At 44.6% G+C, this 25267-nt stretch overlaps 1 protein-coding gene across 1 annotated transcript in view; it reads left to right on the top strand.

The window, feature by feature from the left end:
* KIRREL1 (kirre like nephrin family adhesion molecule 1) overlaps positions 1-25267 on the top strand; it is a 428519-nt gene that overhangs the window by 337748 nt on the left and 65504 nt on the right. The window contains exons 3-5 of the mRNA XM_085639055.1: positions 5272-5421; positions 15943-16100; positions 18339-18489. Coding sequence (XP_085495181.1) covers positions 5272-5421; positions 15943-16100; positions 18339-18489 — 459 coding nt within the window. The remainder of the gene's footprint in view (positions 1-5271; positions 5422-15942; positions 16101-18338; positions 18490-25267) is intronic.

Here is a 25267-nt window from a genome sequence, read left to right on the forward strand (position 1 = left end):
CATAGCATAGCTATCACCTGCCGTCAATGGCTAGCCTCCCCCTCCTCCCCCAGCTCATCAATGTGTTTGCCGCTGGGCGGCAAACAGAGAAAATGCTCGCTAGCAACCCGTCCCCTGCTCTTCACTGCGGCTGCCGCGTGGTGGCAAGCGCAGAGACCGCCACCGGCACCCATAGGGCTAGCTGTGCCACTGCCATAAAAGCCTATCTGGTAGTTGTTCAAGAGTGGATGGCCGGTCATCATGCACCTAGACCATCTATAGAGCACCATATACCCATGACCAATTGATGAGGTGCATTACTTTAAAATCCAGAATTCCAAGTATCTATACTCAAGCTGTTGAGCACAGACTTCAGTCTCCTCTCGCGAGGCAGGCAGCCAAGTGAATCACCTCTGCTAACTCCAAAATATTACTACTACAGAAAATGAAAACCTGTCTTGCCCTAGGCATGCACCAATTTGTTATCCAACCCCTGTCCATCTCCGGTGCGATTATGGTCATGTTTTCATCCTCAGATGGCCTGGTCACTCAATTGCCCTAATGGAGTCTCCCCAAAATAAGATAAGGTAACATGGTGGCACCAGCAGTCTCATCTGAAGGATTTTGGGGGGGCCCACGCAAGAACTATTTTGGGGGCCCCCATTTGGAGCATACAGAATTGTATTACTCATTTTCTACCAATTCAACCATATGTTGCCTAACAATATTGAATTATACCTCGAAGGTTGAGATACAAAATTACATAGAAGTGAGCTAGACAAGGTGGCCCTTGGACGGTGGCCGCCCAGGGCAAGTGTTCAATTTGCACATGCCATAAAATGTCTATGGGCTTAATCAACCACTTTTCACCCATCTATAATGGTAAAGTAAACTTCAAACTACTGTACATCAACAAAATGCCTACGCCGAATTGACAGGGCAACAAACTGGAATGGTGCAGGCAGTGTGAAGCTCAAGAATCCGCACAAGCCTTAGGGGAGAGGATGTAGCCTAACGGCTAGGGCGGTCGATCTCAAATCTGGGGAACTGGGCTCGAGTCTCGGCAATGGCACTCAACATCCTTTGATTCTGGGCAAATCACTTAATCTCCCCGTGCCTAACAAAAATGAATGTTCCCTTGTGCAACACAACTGGTGCTATGTAAAGCGCTCTGATGCCCGATACCTTTGGGTCCAGTTTGCTCTATATAAAATTCTGAAAAAACAAAAAAATCCCACTTCTATAAAGCACACCGCATAGCCAAAAAGTCCACAACCAGGTCCCAAGTATTCTCATTCACATTTGCGTACAAATTTGATACCCATCATCCAGTTTTTAGTCCTTCTATTCCGCAATAAGTTAAAATTTCAGAAAATTCATGTTGGCAACAAAAGCCAACTAGCTCTTGACCTCCTGCCACTCCTTCCTCATTCTTGACCATCCCCAACTTCCCAAAACTCCAGCTTTTCTCTTTTCCTCTGCACAACTGCACTCTGATCCCTGGTGGACTCTGACTCCACAGCAGGTCATTGATGGTGGAAGTCATAGATTTAGATGACACGCATTTACACCAGTGAAGCACAAGGTCATTTTGTGCATAGTGGTTTGATCAATGGTGCCAGTTGCAGGTGTGGTGGGCACCATAGCAATATACTGATAAAATAAAGCATTGATGAGCGATAAGGGCCAAATACAGGTGAACTGGTAATTAACTTAGAAGCTTGATGGTTGTGAGGTAGAAATTGGTGCAAATGGTGCTCAAGCTAATAAAATGCCAAGCTTGCATTCGATAAAATCTGCGTAAAAAGAGCTACGTGCAAGCGAATATTCACAGCTTTTGTGTGGTCTAGTACTATCTCCCCACTTGTGTCTTTCTGGAGGAATAGGACAGTGGGTCAAATGTACAAAAGCAGTACCTTTTCGCCTGTCGCACGTTTACACCGTTTTATAATTGCATTTACTTCAAACGAATGTTGCTAAGTGATGGGAAGAAGTAGCAGGCTGGCAAAATCCGTTTTTCATCTTTGTGTGTGATCAGGTTTGAAAAGGGCCCCTCGCTCCCAGAAAGCAAAGTCTGCCATATGCACAATTCCGTAGGTTGTTTACTCGGATCTTTTTGGTGTCGCGTGATGTCAACACTCTTTTACTCCAGGCTGTCATTTGTGATGTCATTTGAAGTCCACTAATTGGGACATTTATGATGTTTGTGGTTTTGGTTTTTATTCGTATGATTCACTCCCCTGACTTTCTTCAGACGCATTTGCAGGTTGTTTTGCCAATATACTTTGGCAATGCGCAATAACACAGTAAAAATGTGTCTTCTCCCCATCTTTGATTTTCGCAGATGTATCCACCCAACTCAACCCTTTGTTGCACATGGTTCTGTCATGTGTTAGATACTCACATATGCTCGTTGGAAGCTGTACATAACAATTCTCTTTTTGCCAACTGGTCTTCTATACAAAACTGCAGCCATACCTCTAGTTGATGGAAGTGGCTGAGATCTGCTTGCCCGAGCAGGCCACTAAACACTGGGCATGTACCCAAGCAGCCTCTTAACATTTAAAGAAGGGGATCTGTTGCTCTTTGGCCTAGCTTTGCATCACACAACTACCCAACATGACAGGAAAGCACAGACCATGGCTGAAAGCCTGACTGGTCTGCTGAACAAGAACATATGGGGCTATATTAGGGAAGTGCCTCGGGGGCGCAACGGGTGTTAGTGCCCGCTTTGAGTGCCTCCGTGGCACTTTGGTAATACAGAAGGGGCCGCAGCCCGTTCTATAATACAGATAGCGCTGGCTCACATATAACACCAGGACTATTTACAGAGGGCGTTCCCTTATTTGCATGGGGGCATGGCCCTATGCAAATGAGGGAATCCCTTTACCTCTGCATCCGCGCCATGTTATAGAGACAGTGCACCCCCTGATAAGGGTTCTCTGGAGGGGTGCAAGGGGGTCCTATGGACTCCCCAGACATCCCCCTGGCAGGCAGGTGCAGTTACCCACTGCACCTGCCCGCAAGGAGATCTCTCTCACCTCTTAAAAGTGCTGGCGGGTTGCCGCCTGCACAGTGAAACACGGATGCTTCATAGCCATTCAATTTTTCACTTGAATGTGTGGCTTCCAGAGCAGCACGAATTCGCGGCTGCCCTGGGGGTGGCACATTTAATGTAATTGGGCGCACTTTCCCTGTTTGTGCCCAGTGCACATGTTTTAAGGTGCGCAATTGCGCAAACAGGTAAAGTGCACCTTATCCATAATACGAGCCATGGAGTGGTAAGCGATGCTGTCTTGGGTACCCTGGCTCATTCACTTAACTCAATTCAACTTTAGATTGAATTGTGTTGCAATGACCATAATATTTGATTTAATTACCTAATTTATGCCCATTGATGATGCGCTTTCTAGAATTTGGAAGAGGATAATGGTCCTTCAAAATTAATGCCTGAAATCTAAGCAACAAATATTTTACTAAGAATGTAAGTGTCTTTTATGCTGCACCATTAACACAAGATCCTCAAAGTTACTTTGTATCATTTTAACCATTTGCTATGTTAATTTGACTTGTAGAGTGCACGTTCACCAATGGTTTCCTGGCGCTTTAAACAGACATCAGTTGAGAGGCCCAGATACAATTGAGGGGGGATTGTCTACAAGCCAATAAGCATGCTTAAAAAGCCATGTGTTAAGATTTCTACAAAATCGCTTCAAAGTCGGATTCATGGCGAATGCCGGCAAGCAGAGAGCTCCAAGCTGGAGGAGCTAATTCTGCAAAGCTGCGTCCTCCAGATCTGTTCCTACTACATTTTGGAGTAATGAGTTGGTTGGCATTTGCAGATGTCGGGTTGCGTGGAGCAATTTACTTTCCCATCTTCCTACTTGGGAAGTGGGGAGGTGAGCCCATTCCGCTCCTCAAGAAAAGGCAGCAGGTTTTAAAAAGAACGCGCTTCTTTACTGGAAGCCATTAAAGGTACTGGAGAAGCGGGGTGACCTGTTCGCTTCCCTGGAGTTTCGAATGGCTTGTAACCTATGAAGAGCAATAGTGGGTAGTCCTAAATAAACTGAATTATCATAAGAGTCTGGAAAAGATGACCACTATCTCTATCATGGTCAATGCCTCAACAGGGAAAGTGGGGCTATTTTCCTTCACATTTGAGCTTGGTACAGCTTACATTGTTTTTTGTTATTCTTTAAATTACTAGATTCTGTAATTGACATATCTACCACAACATTACCCAAAAAATCAATGGTTCCACAGACTGTGAAATAAGGTGGACAGCTAGTATTGGTCAAGCACGCCTTCCAGCACTTTGTGAACCCATAGAATGAAGGGAGAAGGAACAAAGATGTGAACTGCTTGCACTAGGAATGTCTGTTAATGAGTATGAAAAAGACGTGGGTTGAATATGATCCAGATTGATCACACTTTTATCTCTGCTTTGGTCTAACGAATGTCTCTCGTGTCTAGCCTGCTGTGAAGCTATTGGTTCAGTTGTCCCTCAGAATTAGTATTCTATTGGCTAGGATATCGCAGATGGGAGAGCGCTATCTGTGCCGAAGGTGTTTGAGAATGAATGGGACGATATCTCTGGAGATCCACCTCGTCCCACCAAAGTTTTGACTTAAGTGAATGAACCTATTGTATTTGTTAAACAACCACATTAGAATTGTGGTACGGATATGTATTATATCAGCCATTACATAGCAGCGGAGCAGGTCGCTAACATCGAGCTGATTTTGTGAGTGCGTGAGCCAACCAAGTAGGACTCAAATGTATAAAGTGAACTATAACTGCCATGCTGGTATCCTTTTTGTCTGAGAGAATTCTTGTCATGACACCCTCCGTGCCAGAGAAATTGACCATGCGGGCTAGTGATGAGGGGCCAATTGCATCATCAGATGTTAATTAAAGCAAGAGGCATTGGTTCGGGGCAGGGCCCAGAGAGGACATCTATTGAGTGATCAGAAGCAACAGGTTGAGTATAGGGAGTGACTAGAGTGTTTGTGATCAAAGAAATGGCCAATTGTGGCGATGGAGAACTTCATTTGTAGGAGAGATTTCAGTCACCGCGATGGAGCCTAAAGGCTTCCTCTGTAGGAATAGAAAGCTCCCATGTTGATTCAACCAGCTTTTTGATATGGCTTTGAGTTGCACCATAATGTATGCTATGATGATAAATCTTGACTGGTCAGGATCACAATGCCATTTTGACTTCATTTCTATTAGCAGAGAGTAATGAACGTATATCTTGATTCCAATATACAAGTCTTCATTTCTTCCTTACAGCCTGGCCCCGGTATCGCATCATCGGATCCCCAGAATCAGGCCAGTACAACCTGGAGATCAGAGATGCGGAACTTGATGACGATAAAATGTATGAATGTCAAGCCACCGAGGCAGCACTCCGCTCTCGGCGGGCCAAGCTCACAGTATTAAGTAAGGGTTTCTGATATTTAATATCTTTATTCTCTGTTTTTACTGTGTTTTTTTGTGCTCTTTTCATATCATTTGAAATATGCAGTTTATATGCAAAACTTTGAGTAATATTTTTAATCATGAACAATTTAACTTAGTAAAAGGAATCCCTCAACTCATAAATAATTTAGAAATGAATTGCAATAAGTCATTCATACAGAGTCTTAGCCTAAAGTTGTGTCTCAGAAATAGTCAGTAATAAAGAAAGGGCAGATGTACAAAGCATTTTTACAGCCGCAATTGTATTTGTGAAGCATTATTTGGAAGGGGGATGTTTAGAGCATCCCTTCCAATCAGTATGGTATGTATTACTGTTTTGCGACTAAATTCCAGTCGCAAAAGAGTAATACCTTACTCCCACTTTAAAAGTGGACCACTGCCTACTCTTAAAAAATGAAACTTAAAGGTTTAGTTTCTTTCTTTTTAAACGCATCCTGTTTTAATTTAAGGAAAATGGGCTACATTTAAAAAAGAAAAGATTACATTATTAAAAATCAATCGCATACATAGTGGTCTGCTAATTTCAGCAAGCCACCATCCCTGTGATGGCTGTCATTCGTAATGGGTCACAAACTGCGACCTACCTCATTAATATTCATGAGGTAGGTCGATTTGCGACCCACAAGGAATGCCTAAATGATACTTTGAGTTTCATACATTAGGAATAGCAATTTCCTGATTGCAATTCGGAGAGAATCACAATTACAAAATCAGTAATGTTAGTACATCTGGCTCAAAATCTTCTGCTTTGAATCCTGAAGCATCCTAATTTTTCAGCCATGCAAGATCAACAAAGAATATCTGTAATTTTGAAAAATTTATTTGTAAAATTGTTTTGGTAATATATCAAGAAATGTCTTTTAGCATCAGCTTTGCTTGCAATCAGAGAAATAGAGAAAGTGATCATTATCCTCATATGAATGTCATGCATTTGCTTTCTGACACATATATGGAGTGTTTAACGTCAGGCAACTATGTTCTTTTCTGCCGCATGTCCATAGCATTTCTATTTGCGCGACATAACATTATAATGTTTGGTATTCCCGACTCCTCAGGCTGACTACATTTCACCCACATCTCTGCTCATCGTATGTGGTGAAACCAGTTGGTGATTACTGAGCATCTTTCAGAGATGACTGGGCTCCTGCAGTCTTCTAGTGACATTGACTTTAGATCTGGAGTTTACTGATAGTAACTTAACTAGATATATCACATCTCAACGTCCGCTAGAATTTTCAATCTGGGGTTAAATCTCTTTATAGATGGTTGTAGGGCGGGGCCAAGGGGAAAAGAGGATTGATATTTAGATGAAAATCCTGATTGTTTATTTTCTTTAGCTCATTATCTTGTCTACTCCCACCCCCTTCAAAGAGCCTACCCACACCCCAGCATCGACATGCATTAACATTTAAATAGTTGTCAATTAGTGTAGATAATTTAACATTATGGGTTTTTTCTTTTTTGTCCCAAAAATGTTAAACATAATTTCCTGAATGGTGACAAAGAGTGCAAATAAGTACTTCACAGTTCAGAAAGAAGCTGGCACCAAGGAAAAGTGTGAGCGACATGTAGAGGCTGCATCCCCAACTTTTCTGTGGTGGGCAAGGTCATGCAAGGAAGGCCAGTACAATGACAAATGACCTCCCTATGTGAAGAGACACTTTGCCATTGTCAGTGGCGGCCTGTAGTATTAACAGGGAGGGGGCAGACGGGGCCCAAACACACACTCATGCATTCACACATGCTCACACACACACACATCCATTCACAAGACTCATGCCCAAATATTCATGCACGCCATACCAGACAGCAGTCCCTCACCCGTCTCAGAGTGGGATGGGGATCAGTAAGACTGTTGACCCCACCCCACTCTTTGACGAGGTGTCGGTGACTGGCACTCTGCCCTGGCCACTTAAGGGCTTAGAACTGAAGCATCCAGGTCCGAGGCTATCACTGATGCCCCCCCCCCCCCCCCCCGTCAAGAAGGGGAGCGCCTCAAGCTGCTTTGCCAGGTGGAAGAGGTCACACCCACAGGAGCAGTGACTTCTTCAGCCAGGCAAAGTTCAGCTCAGGAGCCTGTGCATATAGCACCTACGTCTAGCTCATTGCTGCCTGGCCTGAAAATAAAGAATGTCTGTCAGGCAGACCTTTGTTCAGCCTGACACACAGTTTGTATAGTGGCCAAAACGTGAAGGGGCATGTCCCCTCAGCCCCTTAGGATGGACTGCGGCTGGCTATTATTTCTCCATATGATTTAATCACGAATGCTGTATTTAAGAGCCTTGTGGCACCCCTCGTAACAGTCCTCTATAAATAGTAAACGTGTGATAGCGTATTCTAAGGCAATACAGTGTTCAAAGGCTTTGGCACCAGCTTGCACACAGCCCATATTAATCCATTCCATCCAAAGCAGGTGGAAAAATGTCCCTATGCCTAAGCTGGTACAATGTCTTGCACCCGCCTTGGTGTGGTTGGCATCAGGCCTTCACAGTGTTGTTCCAGAGCAGACCCCACAGGGGTCTACCAAGGTGAAGATGCAAGGGCCTTTTTCCTGCTCTTACCTCTTGTTTGTTTGATCTCTCCTGCGTTCGATCTCTCATTTGTTCTTGATAGACTGTGTTCTACACTCATCTGTTTACCTCTACCTTCTTCAGAAATATGGTCACACTGGAGTTCTTGTGCCACAGTGTTCCATCATAAGATATTTCCGCCATGTTCCTCCGCAGCCCTTGGCCTTCGTGGTGCCTCTGCAGAGTTCTTCCTTGGCCTGACTCTGGAGAAATAATACAGTTGTAGATGAAATGCTTACACTAATCCCAGTCACTGGCAATTACTCTGGGCTGCATTCCTGTTCCGCTTTTGTTGATCTTGTGCCACACCAGGCATGTGGTTTTATGATGGATTCCTGCAAGCGTTTAGCACGCATGACTTTACAATGCCGGAATTAGAACGAATGCGCCGTTACGACATTTCTTTAGCACTCAAGTCGTTACAATGACTTGCCTTAGGGGGGCGCTGGACTTTGGAATAGTATCATTTACTATTGAAACTCCAGTCTGCGCAAATGTAGGGAAGGTGTTGGACTTAAAATCCAATCCAACCCCACCCCACCAATGTGCCCCCCTAAAGCAAGTCGTTCTAACGACTTGCGTGCTAAACGAATGCGTGGTAACAACACGTTATTTCTATTACTGGCAGTGTAAAGGCCCAGCGTGATTCCGGCTTCTTAATAAAGGATGTTTCCCCAGACAGGTAGCAACCAAATGCAAATGAGCCTCAGTCCTAATCCAATAGAAGCAGTCCAGCCTGAAAAATGCCAAGCCGCATCCCCTCTGAATGGGAGCGTAAGTAACCCAGACCGGTGTCAGCCTTACTGGGTCTCATCAGTGAGGTGAATCTGGAGGACTATGGCACAGTGAGCCCTGGGAACCCAAGATCCATCAAATCAAAAAGGTCTCCAGAACAGACTAGGAGGTGCATGAAAAATTGAGTCACTCTGGTTCACCTCAACCTGGCCATGATCAGAGTCAAAAATCAAAGAAGGGGAAGCCGGTCAGAATCCAGTAGAGAAGTACAGAAATTAATTAGTACAGAATACTTGTTTTCATAATACTCCACTGGAATTCAGAATATGTGGTTTGAATACACAGGAAAATCCTGCATAATTAAATATTAATAGCCCCAAATATTATCTTTTCTGATTAGACCCCAACAGGGCCACGTAGCATCCATTTGTCAGAGTAATTTACGATTCCCTGCCCCTATGGTAGCCCTAAATGCAATATATGCACTGTTGGCGATGGTTGTTATCCCAGGGTGCCGTGCACAAGTTCCCGCAGACCTGTGAAACCCCACCAGCCGTTTAATTATGCACATCTGCATTATTCATGATATTTTTTATGCTTTTTGAAAGTGTTTAACATACAGTGGCATTAGAGAGAGGTATTGTCCCTCCGAGGAATGGAATTCTGTGCTTTTCTGTCTTCAGCTTTATTGGAACAGGTTCTGTTCCCAGTATATAAATGCTGGTAGAACCTTTTCATGTTTTTGGATTTTAAGTTTTGCTGCATTATTATGCATTCCTCACAAAAGCATAAATTGGAACGAAACGTATTTTGGTGAATCGGAAACATTACCATTTAAGAGGGAATTGTGCATGAACGCTTCTATTGGAATGTTGCATGGAAGCGGCCCCATCAGCAAACTGGATAAGCGATGACAAACATCCCATCTTTTATACTTCATAGACGTTGTATTTGTTTTTATTTTTTTATTTTTTGAGTTCTATATAGCGCAAACTAGACCGGGTATCAGAGCGCTTTACATAGCACCAGTTGCGTTACTACAAGGACACATTAATTTTTGTTAGGCACGGGGAGATTACGTGATTTTGCCTAGAATCATAGGATGTTGAGAGTCGTTGCCGAGACTCGAACCCAGTTCCCCAGCTTCGACGTCGACCGCTCTAGCCGTAAGGCTACATCCTCTCCCCATATATATGCTGTCATATATTTACACTGTCCCTCTCTTAGGCTTGGTAGTCCCTCCTTTTCTCTCTTTTTTTTTTATTTTTAAAGTCAGGCTTGACACGTCAACTAACTGCACACGTATTGTCACAAATTATTTGAAATATAATTGGTGAGCTTTGTTCCACCCAGAGGAGCACTATGGTCTCACCTCATGATTAGGGTATCAATCCACCTTCCAGGGAATGCTTCCCTTTTAATGCACTAGGGACACTTTCAGCTTTGGAAACTACACTCTGTCATCATTGTCATTGGTAAAGCTGAGTTCCCCCCAACGACACGGTGCTTATTAACCACCGTATTATTATACTGTCATTTCCAGGGCCACTGGGAATATGTAGTGCTGTGGCATTTTTCACCTAATTATGAGTTTCATAGGTTACACCTGACCCACCATTTGTTCCTTATGTTTCAGATTTCATCCCCAAAAAAATTCGAACTCAAAATTATTTTTGAAAAAAGGAAAAAAAAGAGAAGAAGTAAGATGCTGCATTTAGTGCTGCGAAGTGCCAGTCTCCAGGATCAGATTGGGAACCAAAACCTGCGCTGGGAATAACATTGAAATGAGCCCCGCCTTAGATATTGCTGCAAAAATGAGTCCGAAGGGTCCATGTAACAAAACAATGAAAGCACAAAACTGAGGGTAGAGACTGATTGAATCCGCACCCAGCAAATGTCAGTGGTTACCGTAATCAGTGAATAGTAGTGCACAAAACCAGAGAGTGCTCCCCTCTTTACTCCCAAAAGTGCAGGATAGAGTCCTACATAAACATATATGAACACAAAAGGTTCAGCACTATACACTATATATACACTATCGTATAATCAAAGCATGTGACACAAAGTATAAAGATTTTCTTCTTTATTTCTCTTGGTTGAAGATTTCTTGTATTTCACATGTTCACATAGCCGTAGCCAACGCGTTTCGTCTCACACGAGACTTCTTCAGGGCTCAAATATCATGTATACGATCCTACAGTAATGAAAATTTCCTATGGTGTGGATTCTGCGATGAATACTTCTTAAAGCCACATAATACTTTGTAGCGGTCTGATAGCCAGCATATTCAAATCATGGTTGTAGCAACGAAGGATCGTATACATGATATATTTGAGCCCTGAAGAAGAAAATCTTTATACTTTGTGTCACATGCTTTGATTATACGATAGTGTATAGTGTATAGTGCTGAACCTTTTGTGTTCATAACAAAACAATGTTTCATGTTCATATTGGCTCAGCACGTTGTAGGCTTGCCTGCGATAGTTAATTCAGGCCTAAAATTACCCCCCCCCCCCCCCAAACTAGCACAGAGCTGCCAACCTAATGAAACATTTCAACATTTTGAGGGGCGTGGCTTGAAAGGGGTAGGGCCTTGTCCAGAGAAATGCTTCTGTAAGAGACACTTCGGCCCACCTCCACCCTCGATTGTCCCCTACTCCAAAAACAAGCCCCCCCCCCCAAAAAAAGCACAAGAGTTTGTTGAGGCTCCTGCCGCCGTTGTCCTGTGGTGTTTTCACAATCTTTAATTGACATTGACTACTGTTAGCCTCCAAAAACAGCTGGAAAGACGCTATTGTGCAGTGGTTTTATGTGTTTGCCCTTCCACCGTGATCTATAGGCTCCTCACAGAATGACCGTGTGCATTGGCAGGTACCGTGTGACACACGGTTGCACCGTGTGAGGTGGCATTTTTGCCTGCAGCCCACTAGGAAAATGCCAGAATGCCCAATGGCCAGTCCGGCCCCGGCTACTTTGCAAGGGTTACTGGAATTATGTTAATGTCTCGGCAGATCGTTAAATCATGCTGCACCGAATGTGCCACATGTTGCCTCATACATTTATCTTCTCTTGCCAAACAATTTAGTCATCCTTGCCAGATAATCCACTTGCCTTTGTCCTTCATTACTGTGTAAATTCATGTGTGGAAATATCTTAGAACGCCCCTGAATGGTCTCATGGACCCGAAAGCTCTACGAGACACTACAAGTGGTAGAAATGCATTTTAAAAATCCTTAACAAACAACAGAAATGAAGTGCTGAGCAGAAGCCAGACCAGCTCTGCCATGTTTGCCATCCCACCTGCCAGGCCCTCCCAGGAACTGGGGCTTGTTACTGCCTGCTTCAGGTTCTCGCAATCAGCTAAGGTTAAACAGCTCGCTTTCGAAATAGTTTTTGTCTTTGACAATCAAAGGATAATGCTGCATTATTTCAGGGATTAAACAATAACATGACTATGAATGCCATCAATTCACTGGGGGGGTGTTTTTAAATTCCTCCTCCTCGCACGTATTTTTTTTCAGAAATACCGATTGCAGAATAAATGTGCTGTGCCCAAGGGGATCATTATATATTCACATAATTAGCAAGAGCTCTCCTGGGCAATTAGAGTCAGGCAGGGGCTGTTTCTGATTTCTCACTCTCACACTAGCATTTAACCACTGCAATCATCTGCAAAATCCCGCATAAAGCGCGTCTTTTTGTCCCCTGTTGCTGTTTTGTACAAAAATGTAAAGGAGTTATCCAGTGAAAATTAAAGGTTTGTCCCCTTGTCCAGTGCCACATCCTAAACAATGAGATTTTTGAAATATTTCTTTGTTTGCTGAAGTCTCTTAGGGTTATAAAGCCTATATCCAACAGGCCCCATCTGAACTCTGCTTTAAGAAATTACTTAAGACCTGGCTATTCACCCAGCCATGCTAGCTTTCCTATTCTTTAGCCCAGGTCATTTGTGTTCTACTAGCGCCGGGACACCTCCTTGTGAGGTAGCTGTTCGCGCTGTATAAAATCCAGTATTATTATATTGACATCATTCACCTGGACTGTTAACTGAGATATTCGAGCTGATTGGCTAATAGGGTTGCAAAATAGAATGGTAAGATTCCAAGGCTGGCAATAGGCCACACTGCAGAAAGGTGATCGGGGAGAATTTATAGCACCTACCGGCATGCGGTATGTAGAGTTCGGAAAGCGTGCTTCCCAAAATAGGATAGGGGTGGAAAGGCCAGCCCTAGCTAGGAGAATCCACAATTTAAGGTCGCCGTGCCAAAGATGATCTGGTATAGCGCAACATTTACCCCTGCTTTGCAACCTGTACACAAGGTGCAGGTGGTGGTAGTGTGTAGAGTGGGACAACGGCAACTGCTGTGTGTCTTCTCGTTAGCCGTGTAGCCCAAGGTGTAATACCTCGGCTCGTACCGTCAGCCGTCTGGCTGCTTTGTATCCTGCCATGGTGGCCCTCTAAAGGACTCTGTAGTTTCAGGCTGCCACATTTCCTCGATATCTGTATATTGCTGGACCAGCCACTGGCGCAACAAGGCTCCTCACCAGAAACATCAAGATTACACCTGAACAGGAAAGAGAAAATAGTGACTGTTAATCGGATAGGGTAATCTGGTGAAGGGGAGGGTTACAATCAATGTAACTGGATATCATTTGCGTATTAGTTATTCAAGAAATCGAAGACAGCTCTGGCCAGTGCATCACCAAGTTGGACACCTCTGCACTATATACTTTTTTCAGGACATAGAATAGTGAGCACGTACTCTTACTGAAGGAATCCAATGGTCCATTACTTTGTTTACACCTCCCAGAAGAGATGTTGTACACATTAAAACAATGAAACGCTCATTGGGATTAAGAACCTGACCTCCAATACAAAGCCAGGGATGTTTTTCAGAGTCCCTTTATGTGATCCCTTTGGGTTGAGAGGATTGACAGTATTGCTGTAGTAATGTTGGGGTTTTGAATGAACTCAACCAAGACAGTACTTGATAGGACTGCACAAGGACGACTCGCTGTAGCCGGGCAAGGACTGCTTGATGGGACGAAGGGGTGCTCGCTAGGTCTGTTGTCGGGCTCAGTCGGAGAGGGTTAGTGATTACTTGATCGCAGACAAGACTCGGTAAAACAGGTTTACAACTCACTTTGACCAGTATAGGACCCATTGGGAGAGAATGACACACATTTTTGGCGTCTCCTTCCTTGTTTTCGAAGGGGTGCTCTAAAACACCTCCTCTCTAAATTGTCCTCCCACCCCTCTTGGGTAGTCTGTCCGCTTTGAAGAAGGGAAACCTGGAAACTTCTAAAGATGGATTGGGTGTGAAGTGTCCTGTTGGTTCTGCCCTGCTCCTTCAGCAACATTAAAAGTCACATTGTTCCCCCTTTTCGGTCAATCGTCAGTGCTCGATCGTGCAGGGAAAAGGCAGAGCAGGACAACCTATGGGTGGTGAGAAAGGGAAAAAGAAACCCTGTCCATCCTCCACCCCACTTCGGACAAGGTGAAATTCTTGTCTACCCCAAAGGGGAGTTATGGCTCGAATAAAGGGGGAGGGGCCACAGGTTTCAACATATGCCGAGAATAGATGGGCACATTGGTTCCTTCCTTTGCTCCATTGTCTCTTGAGACTTTGACAAGATTGAGCGTGTGACACACTGATGAGGTACCAGAGAGAAACTTTGTTCTTGGCTTTCTTCCTCAGAGCCACCCTTCTTAAAATTTTGTTTAACACTTAAAATTTAAAAAACTTTCAAAATACACTTTCAGGTTGTCACCGGGACACCTTTAAAGTCTTCACGAAGACTGATGGAAGGATGTATAGAGGAAGTCTGTTGTATGACAGGACATTGGTCCTTACACTGCCCTTATGGTGCAATGCTAGTACAGCACATTAGATAGTGTAATCACTGTGTGACATAAGGTTGGTGATCTGTATATTAAATCTGTATATTAATCATAAGATTATTTATACAGTGAAATATTGATATTGAGCAGACGCGAACTGGAGGGTGCAGAGAGGTCTTCTGTCCCTCTAAAGCAGTGCTGCAGATGGGAGACCCCGAACTAAAGTGTTACTCTGTCTGTATGGTTGAAACTCCTCCCTGCTGGAGAAGCAAGATTGTTGCCAATTAAAATGGGTAGATGCCCACAGGAGACATAACTGGTAAATCAGCCTTTAAAAAGCAAAATCCTCCATTTGATCTAGCGTTCACCTACCTCGACGGAGTGGTGGAGTACTTTAAAGCGAGCACTGTATTTTAGCAGTAAGAGGCCTTTTTCATTGTACAGTTTTTTGTGTGGGCTCTGGTTGAGAATAGATTACACAAACACGACAGTGAACTGCACAATTGTACATATTTACCAATTTATTTTGTCACCAGGAGATAGTGGACTTATCCAGGAATCCACCTTTTATCTTTGGTTAAGTTCCCAAGCGAGTGTCAGAAATCAGGGGTCATATTATAAAACGTGTCCCAGTCCCCTACTTTTTACTCCTCTGGGGCACATTGGTATAAGAGAAGAGGCCGCATACACATGCACGGTCCCTTCTTCAAAACACTGCACTCTGGATGTAAATGTGTTTCAGCGCAACATCAAGGGCTGTTTCCTAACTTGAAAGAGGGCATCACCACACGCTAATGATGGAATCCGTTGCACTCTTTCCATATTAAAGCTGCAGCCGCAGAGGCAAAGAGGCCGTCGGGAAGTGCACTGCTTGTGCGCAACAGAGAGGTGGCACACACTCAGTACGTTCCCATGACTGTGCCCCTTGGAAGAGTAGAACCAAGGACCCAGGGTGCTCCCGCATCTCCATGAAGGCAAGTGTAGTCACTCACTCAACCGACATGCAAGGGGTGTCTCCCCACCTTCGAGAGGCAGGCCAGTTGCTGCCTGCACAGTAAAAGTCACCTTGGTTACTTCCAACAGGGTCTGTCTGGCTGTCAGTAATATGCTGTTCCTAGTGCATTGTGTGTCATATCTGCTCTGGGAACAGCACGTTTGTTGCGATACTGCACACCGTCCCCCCTTGTGCCCAGAACCCAGTGTGCGGATCTCTGTGGAACTGCACGCCATATTCATAATGCGGCCTCAAGTTGTCAGGTTCCGGAGTCTTCACCTCAGCAGCTACACCATATACTTTTCTTACCTTTAACTTTCTTTTTTCCCCTTGGCCAACAGTTCCTCCCGAAGATCCAGTTATCGACGGAGGACCTGAGATCCTGCTGAGGGCTGGGACACCGTACAACCTGACATGCCGTGCCCGTGGCGCGAAGCCCGCTGCCAGCATCATCTGGTTCCGGGATGGAGTCCAGCAGGAGGAAGCAGTCACTAGCACGGTAATGTGGATATGTCTTATGCGCCATCATTTATGTCTTATACCACAATGAGTAACACATGAGTGGGTTTGAGTGTTCTCGTCTTTTTAGTACCCTCTAAAGAGGAACTTCAGCAAGAAACATTCTTTTAAAGCATTCTGCTCCCCTGTCATGCAGATGGATAATATTTTCTGAGTTTGTTAAAAGAATACAACATTTTCACATTGTAGGCTGTGTTTCACCAGGGGGTGATGTTCCTCTCGCAGTAAAACAGTTGTTTACTAGAGAAGGATTTCCATGCACAAGAAAATTGGGGTGCTAAAATTTGGCAGTGCTGTGAACTTGTTCCCTCGAAACCATATTTTAATAAGATTTTACCACCCTATACTTTAAAATAAAAAAAAATGACTATTTTCTGAACTTTATGAAGGTGGTGAAGTATTTTTTTTGTGTGTTATTGAAAATAAGTCAAAATGTTGGAACCACGCCTGCCTTTAGTTTCCTCGAGTTACTTCCCCAGTTAACTTTGCTTCAGCTCAGGGTTTGGTGCACAGGAGCACAGGGTGTTGGGAGTTTTCCCCGAGGCTCGCCATGTTGACTTGGCTGGTCCCATGTGATTTGATGCAATAGACAGCCAGATCCTCTACAAAAACATTTTTCAAGCACACTAGCAAAATGGCAGCCAGAAGGAGCGACGCAGAATAGTTTGCATATGGCGCCATACGTCTGTCTCGTTGTTCATCTCACCATGTATGGCTTTGCAAGGTTAATGTAAATAAGCGATCCTTCGATATTTTTCCCTTTAAATATACTCTTTCCAGATTTATATTTAAAATACATTCTAGTGACGTGTATCTTTCAATGGTAACGTGTTTGCTGTAAACTACTGTGCATCTTTTAATGTTTTTGGAACTTTTTTTCGTTAGGGTTCTGTTGGAACCCTTGTATTGTAGTGTTAATCGTTTTTTTCCATCTTTTAAAATTCTTCACTGAAAGGTGTTATCCAGAGACCTTTTTCCCTGTTTTAACCCAGTTATGTTTGCCATGAGTGGTCCATCGCCCACAAAATGGAGACACTAAAAGCCCCCTGTGCAAAGATGTTGTGTCAGAGTGCCTGTTCTCTGCCCTTTAGAGAGTGGATGCCTCAGTAAAGGTTCCCAGTTAAATGCCACCGAGGCTTTGAAAGTGACCTCTCCTACATTTGTGACATATTGTTGATAGTGGAACAGTGCGCGCTGTTACTTATTCGTGCTGCTTTTATCCTTTTCTGTTTGCATGCTAATCTGTGGATATCTGGGAGTTTATGGATGTGTCTGTATCTGTCTAATTTAATTACCGATCGTATGCATTCAATATGATGAATCATCGTCTTACATGTATGTTAAAGTGAGAGATGTGTGAATATTAAAATTATAGCAATTTCTAAATTTTTGCTGTTTGATATAGAACAAGATATTGGGATATTTTATGTCTCGCGTGTAGATGGGTGCTTTATGCATTTTTGCTATATTTTATGAGGTCATTAACAAATGTGCATGCCATCCTCGCAAATTATGTGCACAAGCTGAAGAGCGTGAATAATAAGGGTAAAGGGGAATTTACTGTTGTGATAAATTGTATTTTCGAGACTAATTGATTTGGTGATTTTATTTGAAGGATTTAAGAGGCAAAAACCCCATAATTGCCACTCGTGCTTTCTAATACTAGGCACAAGTGACAGCAGGCTCAAGCTAGACAGGTGTCCGCTTAAGAATGCAGGTGTGGGGTTTGGTGACACAAAGAAACCCCTCACATGGCCTCAACTCATGTCTTTCATTTTTATATTGATTTCCATTGCTCCTGACAGATCCTAATTTGGACCACTTGATTTCAGGTACTTTGTTTCGAAAGTGTTTCAAAGACCACTTACAAATTTCTCTTAATGTTTCAGAGTGCGTTCAGGGATATACTACTTGTACAAGATTATGATAAATTGTCAATGTCTTGTATGCGCATTGTCCAAATGCTTCTTTTGTGTTCAGAATTCCAGCAGGAAAGATTGTTACATTGTTTCTCTATACAAAGAGTATAATCGCACCCCTCTGCGGAAGTCACTGCTACGCTGAGCCCAGACCTTCAGTGACTTTCGGATGAGATTTGAAGCTGGGGACCTGCAGATGAAAGGTCACCCCTTTCATGAGTTGAGCAGCCTGCGCCGTAGGACAAGCTGACGTTGTTCTCATATTGAAGTCCACCTCTCTTTGCTTTTCCTTCCACCAGGAAGTCTTGGCGGATGGGAAGCGCGAGACCACGGTGAGCTGCCTCCTCATCAATCCGACAGACCAGGACATTGGACGCGTCTTCACTTGCAAAACGACCAACGAAGCGGTCCCAACGGGCAAGGAGGTGTCCATCAAACTCAACGTGCACCGTAGGTGTCTGGCGAGGGCCGCGGCTGGGCTGCCAGGGTTACAGCTTATAGTGCGGTCTGCTCTCTCTCTGGGAGCTCCAGCAGAGAAATACTAAGGCAAGGCCCAGAGGCTAGAGAGAGTACGCGAGATGTGTGGCACGGGTCAGAGGACTTCTGCATCGCTTTGAAGATCCTCAGAGGGAAGAGGGGAGAGCGAGAGTGTGAGACCAGCAGAGAAATCAATACTGACGGGAGCGGAGGTATCTGCTGGCCCTGAGCATGAGGGTGGATGCACAGTGAAAGGAGAAGGGGAGGGGGGTAGGGAGGAAGAAAGGTGTGATAGAGAGGATGAGCAGTTCTTAGACAATCTGAGGAGGTTCGGCACTGTGCTGGCCTTCAGGGAAATTACAGTTCCAGCATGACGGCTGTATCTGAAAGGCTGGTTGGGTTGGGGTTCAGTCAGCATTTGTCCAGTTGCTATGTCCCAGTCTTACCGACTGCCAATTTCCCTAATGGAAGTTCACCTCTTTATTGGTGGCGCCCTTTATGGCATTGTGTTGCGCTCCAGAGCCCATGGATAATGAGGTAGCCCATTCTGTTTTCCGAGTGCTGTGCTCATGGCATATCCTATCTATAAAAAAAATGTAAATCCCATTGTTCATACTGCCTGTTTGAGACCACTCTGGCTGAAAACTGCTCAGTGAACTCTTAATTCCAATGTTACGTTCTAGTGGTGCGGGTTATTTTAATTGAAGGTTTGCGCTGCATATGATTTACAGTCTCATTGGTCGCTGGCATCTCTCGGAAGCCGCATGCGTGATCTGCTGAAGGTCGCTGTGCTTTCTCGCTGCAAGCGATTGGCCTGATGGACAAAATTTAAAGCCAGCCAGAGGTAGCTCGCCACCATGTTGGTAACAGTTGTTACTTCTGGCGCTACCAATTGTTTTCTCTACTCTCAGGGGTCTGGAAGGTAAAATATAAATGAAGAGAAATCAAACTTTTCTATTTGTTTTAGACTCACCTCAGCTAAATGAGGCTTTTAAGTCGTCTAATATGTAACAAAGGATCAAACTTGCAATTAATTTTAGGTCAAAGGGCGTGTGATGTTACTTCTGCTACTCTCTGCAATATTCGCGAATCTGTGTCCATGGCTGGCCCATTTAGAAATTGGGATTTCCTACAGACTGGTACCTCAATGGCTGGTTGAGCTGGGACACAGACAGCAACACGTATCTGACTCTGCCCCAGTCCTTCAACCATTTTAGAGCAATCCGCCTGTTGCAAACTCTTGCTGTTGTAGAAGATGGACCTCATCGGCCTTAAACTCAGAGTCCTATATGCATCATAACCCCTTTAGGGGCATATGTATCAAGCCCTTTTCCCGTTCGCAAATGGGCCGATTCTTAGAATCGGCCCATTTGCGAACGGTAAAAGGCCTTTTGGGATGTATCGTCCCAAAAGGGCATCGCAAATTAGAGAATCGCAAATTTGCGATTCTCTATTTTGCGATTGCATTTAAGGAATTGCAAATTGCGATTCCTTAAATGCGATGTAACAAGCACCCAAGTTGTGCGGTTTCTCCTCCAGAAATCGCAAATTACCACCAACTTCAAGTTGGTGGTAATTTGCGATTTCTTTGAAAGATGCACTTTTTGGCATTTTTAAATTGCCATGTGGCGCACATACATGCCCTTAGGGCATGTATGTGTGCCACATGCACACACATGCTCATTTCAGGGGTGTATCAGGGTGTCCTTATGACACCCTTGAAATTATTCTCAATTTGCGATTCTCTAATTGCGAATTGCTAATTGAGAATGTCTTCCCATTCATTCCTATGGGCCTCCTGGCCCATAGGAATGAATAGGAAGGTATTCCTTAATTGCGATTCACAATTTGCTAATCGCAATTAAGGAATGCCAAGGAATCGGTAACAATTTGTGAATTTTTACTTACATCTCGTTTGTGATTCCCAAATAGCGATTCTTAAAAAATCGCTATTTGAGAATCGCAAATAGAGAATTTGATACATATGCCCCTTACCATTTTCCTCACTGTTCTTTTAAAGAGTTTGCCCAATCTAGGGCTGAGACCCTTAAACCCAATATTCTCTTTTCAACTTGCTGAATTAGAAACTGTATTTCGGCCCTTGATCCTTAAAGCAATGTGAAGCTGTGAATGGCAGTGTTCTTAATCTGGCATTACTTGCCACTTCAACCTCACTACCTGCTGGAACCTGAGTCCCGCCCCCTGCACTGGTCCTGCCCAATTAGCGGACATTTACTCACATCTCAAATCACTGCACATGACTGGAAGGGGCTGGGGCTGGGATTCCTGCTACGGCATAAATACCTTATTTGGGTTTCTGGCATTACATTTCTAAATGAATTCCTATAAAACTGCAATGGAATCCCAGCCTTGACACCAGCCCTTTCAAAACACTTGCTCTGAAAATCCAGTGTTTTTTCCTGGCATCGTAGAAAGGGTAGAGAGTGGGTATGGTAATTACAAAAGGTGGGTTGTTCTGTTTATTCAGAAACTCAGCGTGGACTCAGTGGTTTTCCTTTTTTATGTTTGAATTCCTTAAAAATTTCTATAGCACAGATGTTGCAACAAGAGCAGCAGGGTGCTGCCCCACAACCAACCAGGGCAGCGGGGTGCTGCTCCACAACCTACCAGGTTGAATAAACAATGGGGTGACGCTGTGTCCCTCAGAACCTGGGTATATATATGAAAACGAAACAGTGGTTCTGTCGGGTGTGCACAACTATTTCTTATACAAGTAAGTCAATTATCTTATTTTTAATCTACAATCCTCAAAAGATAACGTCGGAGCAATTTTATCCAAAAGGAACATGCTGGTCTTCATCAGGACAGTGAGGGGAGAGGAGGAATGACAGCCAAGGGCCATAGTGGGCCGCTATACATCGGGAAAGCGGATTTAACTTTATTCATCCCGCTTCCATTGATCTGGAAGTGAACCGGATTTACCCACCTCACTTCAAGCGCGCCACAGTGTGCCGCTACACATCGGAAATGCGGATTTAAATTAATTCATCCCGCTTTCATTGATCTGGAATGAATATGAAGGGGCCATGACTCTTCAGACCTGAGCCCGATTTGTTCAACTAACCAGTATTTACTCTGGTTATCCCTAGGCTGTCATTCCTCCACCCCCTTACTGCCCTAATGAAGACCCGCATTGACTACTCAATAGTGCAAAGATTGGGTTGAAACGTCGACGCTACCTCTTGGTCCAGTTCAAGGCTTTGCGTGGGAAAATTAAAATTGGATTAGCAGCAGAGCCATTGTTTTCACTCTGGCCTCCCCTTCCCTTGTACACATTTTAATCACCTTGTACATAATACACACTCAACTGTATCTCTGAGCACAATATGTCACTTGATCACGTTTTACTATAAAACGTCACCTTATTGGCAGCTTTTTATTGATGTATGGGTATATATAAATGATGCAATTTATATAAAACAACATAATACCCATCAATCTGTTCTTTGTGTGTTCCTTATGGATAACAATTCTCTGATAACTTTTGAGGATTGTAGATTAAAAATAAGATAATTGAATTACTTGTATAAGAAATAGTTACGCACACCCGACAGAACCACTGTTTAGTTTTAAACCACAACCAACCAGGGCAGCAGGGTGCTGCCCCACAACCAACCAGGGCAGCGGGGTGCTTCCCCACAACCAACCAGGGCAGTGGGGTGCTGCCCCACAACCAACCAGAGCAGCGGGGTGCTGCCCCACAACCAACCAGGGCAGCGAGGTGCTGTCGCACAACCAACCAGGGCAGCGGGGTGCTACCCCACAACCAACCAGGGCAGCGGGGTGCTACCCCACAACCAACCAGGGCAGCGGGGTGCTACCCCACAACCAACCAGGGCAGCAGGGTGCTGCCCCACAACCAACCAGGGCAGCGAGGTGCTGCCGCACAACCTACCAGGGCAGCGAGGTGCTGCCCCACAACCAACCAGGATAGCAGGGTGCTGCCCCACTACCAACCAGGGCAGTGAGGTGCAGCCGCACAACCAACAAGAGCTCAAACAGCGCATAACAGTAGTATTGCTGATCTGCTGTAAAGTTTCTTCTGAAGCGTGTCAAAGAAGCATCATGGGACACTAAACATAGAGTCCACTCCCCTGTGTCATGTAGAATGAAAAGAGGTGGGTCTCCAGGGAGGATCTGACATTAGACCAATAGCTTCTAGCAGCCATGTCCTGGGTCTTAGATTGAAACACGTTAAGGCTTGCCTCTGTGCCTTTGTTTTTGTCTCCGTGGCTTGGTTCCTCCTTTAGTTTTTACCTCCATATCTTGATTTCAAGAGTGTGGTGGAATTTGCCATGCTTTACCAGTGCTTAATTTGTAAAAAAAAAAGATAAGTACCGGGGCCCTTGTCAGGAGGCCACCGCAGTTTGCAACACACATTGCCACTGTACTAACACAAATATTAACCATCACATGCTACAAATGTGATAATTCAGGCTGTTGGAGGCCGCTAAGCTTTAAGAATGGCCTGGATGGCTGGCATTAGTTGTTTTTAATGTAGATTGAACTAACAAACAACTGTTTTTCTGCTCATCTTTAAATTACACAAACTGCGCTACCATGTGGCAGCTGTCATAAGTGCAGGTTCCATCAATTAAGTGCCAGTGCTGGTGCCAAACACAGGAAACCACCGGCTCAAATTAAGCGCTGGGCTTCACCCTCAGCACCCAATGGTTGTGATGTTATGTTTTGGGTATGGAAGGGTAAAATTTGGGCGGTTTACTTCTCACCCACACTTCCTCCTGTGTGTGACTGAAATGTTTTTTAATGGTAGAACTGCCTTTCAAAGCGAGTAGTGGTATAAATCCAGATGTAGCTTGCCCTTCCTACTACGGGGCCTGAATTGCGCTCAACTTGAATGAACTTTTATTTGACACTTGTATTGTTTCTATGTTTCTGAATGGCAGACCACATGACGGGAAGCGCCTGCCTATAAGGCTAGAGGAGTGATCTAACGCTGATTTGTTCTGTTTGAGTAATCAATGCAATCCAAATAATCATAACTTTAGTTCAGAATTGTGGACACAGTTAGTGAAGGGGAGGATCCGCGCCTGGTTCTCATGTACTTCCCACTGGATGTATTTCCTTGGAGTTATGTACATGAGATGCCATTACCCATCTGGTGGGTATGTTGCTTGAATGGGAGGTGTAGTCTTATCCCATGGGGTGCTCGCTCGCTGCAGACATCTGCAGTGATTGGGCAAGACTAATGTCTCGCTACAGTCCGTTGCATGCAAAATGTGGTCTATTCATGGCCATGGCATTTTGCGGACTGTTACACTGCGCCATTGACATTCTTTTATGGCTTTGGTAATGTGCAAAGCGTTTTCTTACAGCATGAATACTCGGGGAAGATCTGTCAGCAGCAGAAACCACTTCTTCGGTCTGTCAGGAGCTTCACACCAGAGGCTGTGAGCCCTATACCTGCACTCGCCCCCGGAGGTGGCCATCTTGGCTGACCCTCTTCAAACAGCGCAAGTAAGATGTGTTGGCTTTGTCGATGTTGGGGTATATTGATGCACCCTCTTTCTCCAAAAGAGATATGGCTGTAGTGTGGAGGTCACTGTCCCTTTAAAGGCAGTGGCAGGTACACTGGTCAAGCACTCACTTAATTTCACGCAGACTGTGGGATTGCTCTGTATCTGCGCGTATATATTGGCCATGCTACCATTAAGCTAAAACTCTGGTGGAGTTTGTCTCATCCGAGGGCTCTCTAGATTACATTTCCAGTCACTGATCAAACTTCACCAGAGCTTAATTCCCAGGGGGGTTGTAGCGTGGTCCCGGAAACAGTGGTGTAGCAGGCGGGCGGGGCATGAGTTTTGGGGGCAGCTGTCCTCTCCCACCCCACCAGCTCTTACATGCATTTTCCGCAGGGCGGCAAAGCAGGGACGGCCACAGGCATCATAGTGGCTACTTACGCCACTGCCCCGAAAAGTTATTTTACCATCCCATGCCTCACTTCCAATATTTGAGATAAATAATAGCCATTTAATGTTGACTTCCTCCCACTATAAAGCTGTATATTATATACTGTACTTTAAGGCTTTGGTGCTGGCCTATAAGGCCATCCATAACATTGGGGGCACCGTATTTGAGAAATAGATGTCAGCTTTATCTTCCTTCTCGAAACCTAAGGTCTTCTAATTCATTTCTTTCACAGACGCCAAGGTCTCCTCGCTCTCGTTTGGGTGGACGTTCCTTCCAAGTAGCGGCCTCCCGGCTCTGGAATAGCTTGCCTCTTGATCTGCGTCAGGAGGAGGATCCTCTTAGTTTTCGTCGCAAGCTCAAAACTTGGCTGTTTGTATAACTGATCAGCGCCCGTGGGGCTGTACAGTTGTGTTTTGTCACTGCTCCTTTTTTCTTTGTACCGCCGGGACACTCCCGGGAGTAGCCGTGTGCTCTACAAATACCCAGTAACAGTATATGAAAAATTGCACGGTTACCATTGGCTGACTAGAGTTGATTTACCTGCCCTTAGGACCTTTGTGTTTAGGACGACTTAACTGTACCCTTGGGACCACTGGGGCTGCAGCCGGGGTCCAAAATGGATCCCTGTTGCGCCTCATTTCCGGTTTAGTGCTATTGTTTCAGTATCAGAAAGGGTTGTGTTCAGATATACCAGCCAGGGTATTTGGTTCAAGGCAGAGTTCCTGTCCACGCTGCACTGTGATTAAAGCGAGATTAAAGAACCCCTTGCCACCCCCCGCACCCCCAACCATCAGTGAGT

This window comes from Triturus cristatus, chromosome 12 (genome assembly GCF_964204655.1).
Source record: "Triturus cristatus chromosome 12, aTriCri1.1, whole genome shotgun sequence".
Taxonomy (NCBI): Eukaryota; Metazoa; Chordata; class Amphibia; order Caudata; family Salamandridae; genus Triturus; species Triturus cristatus.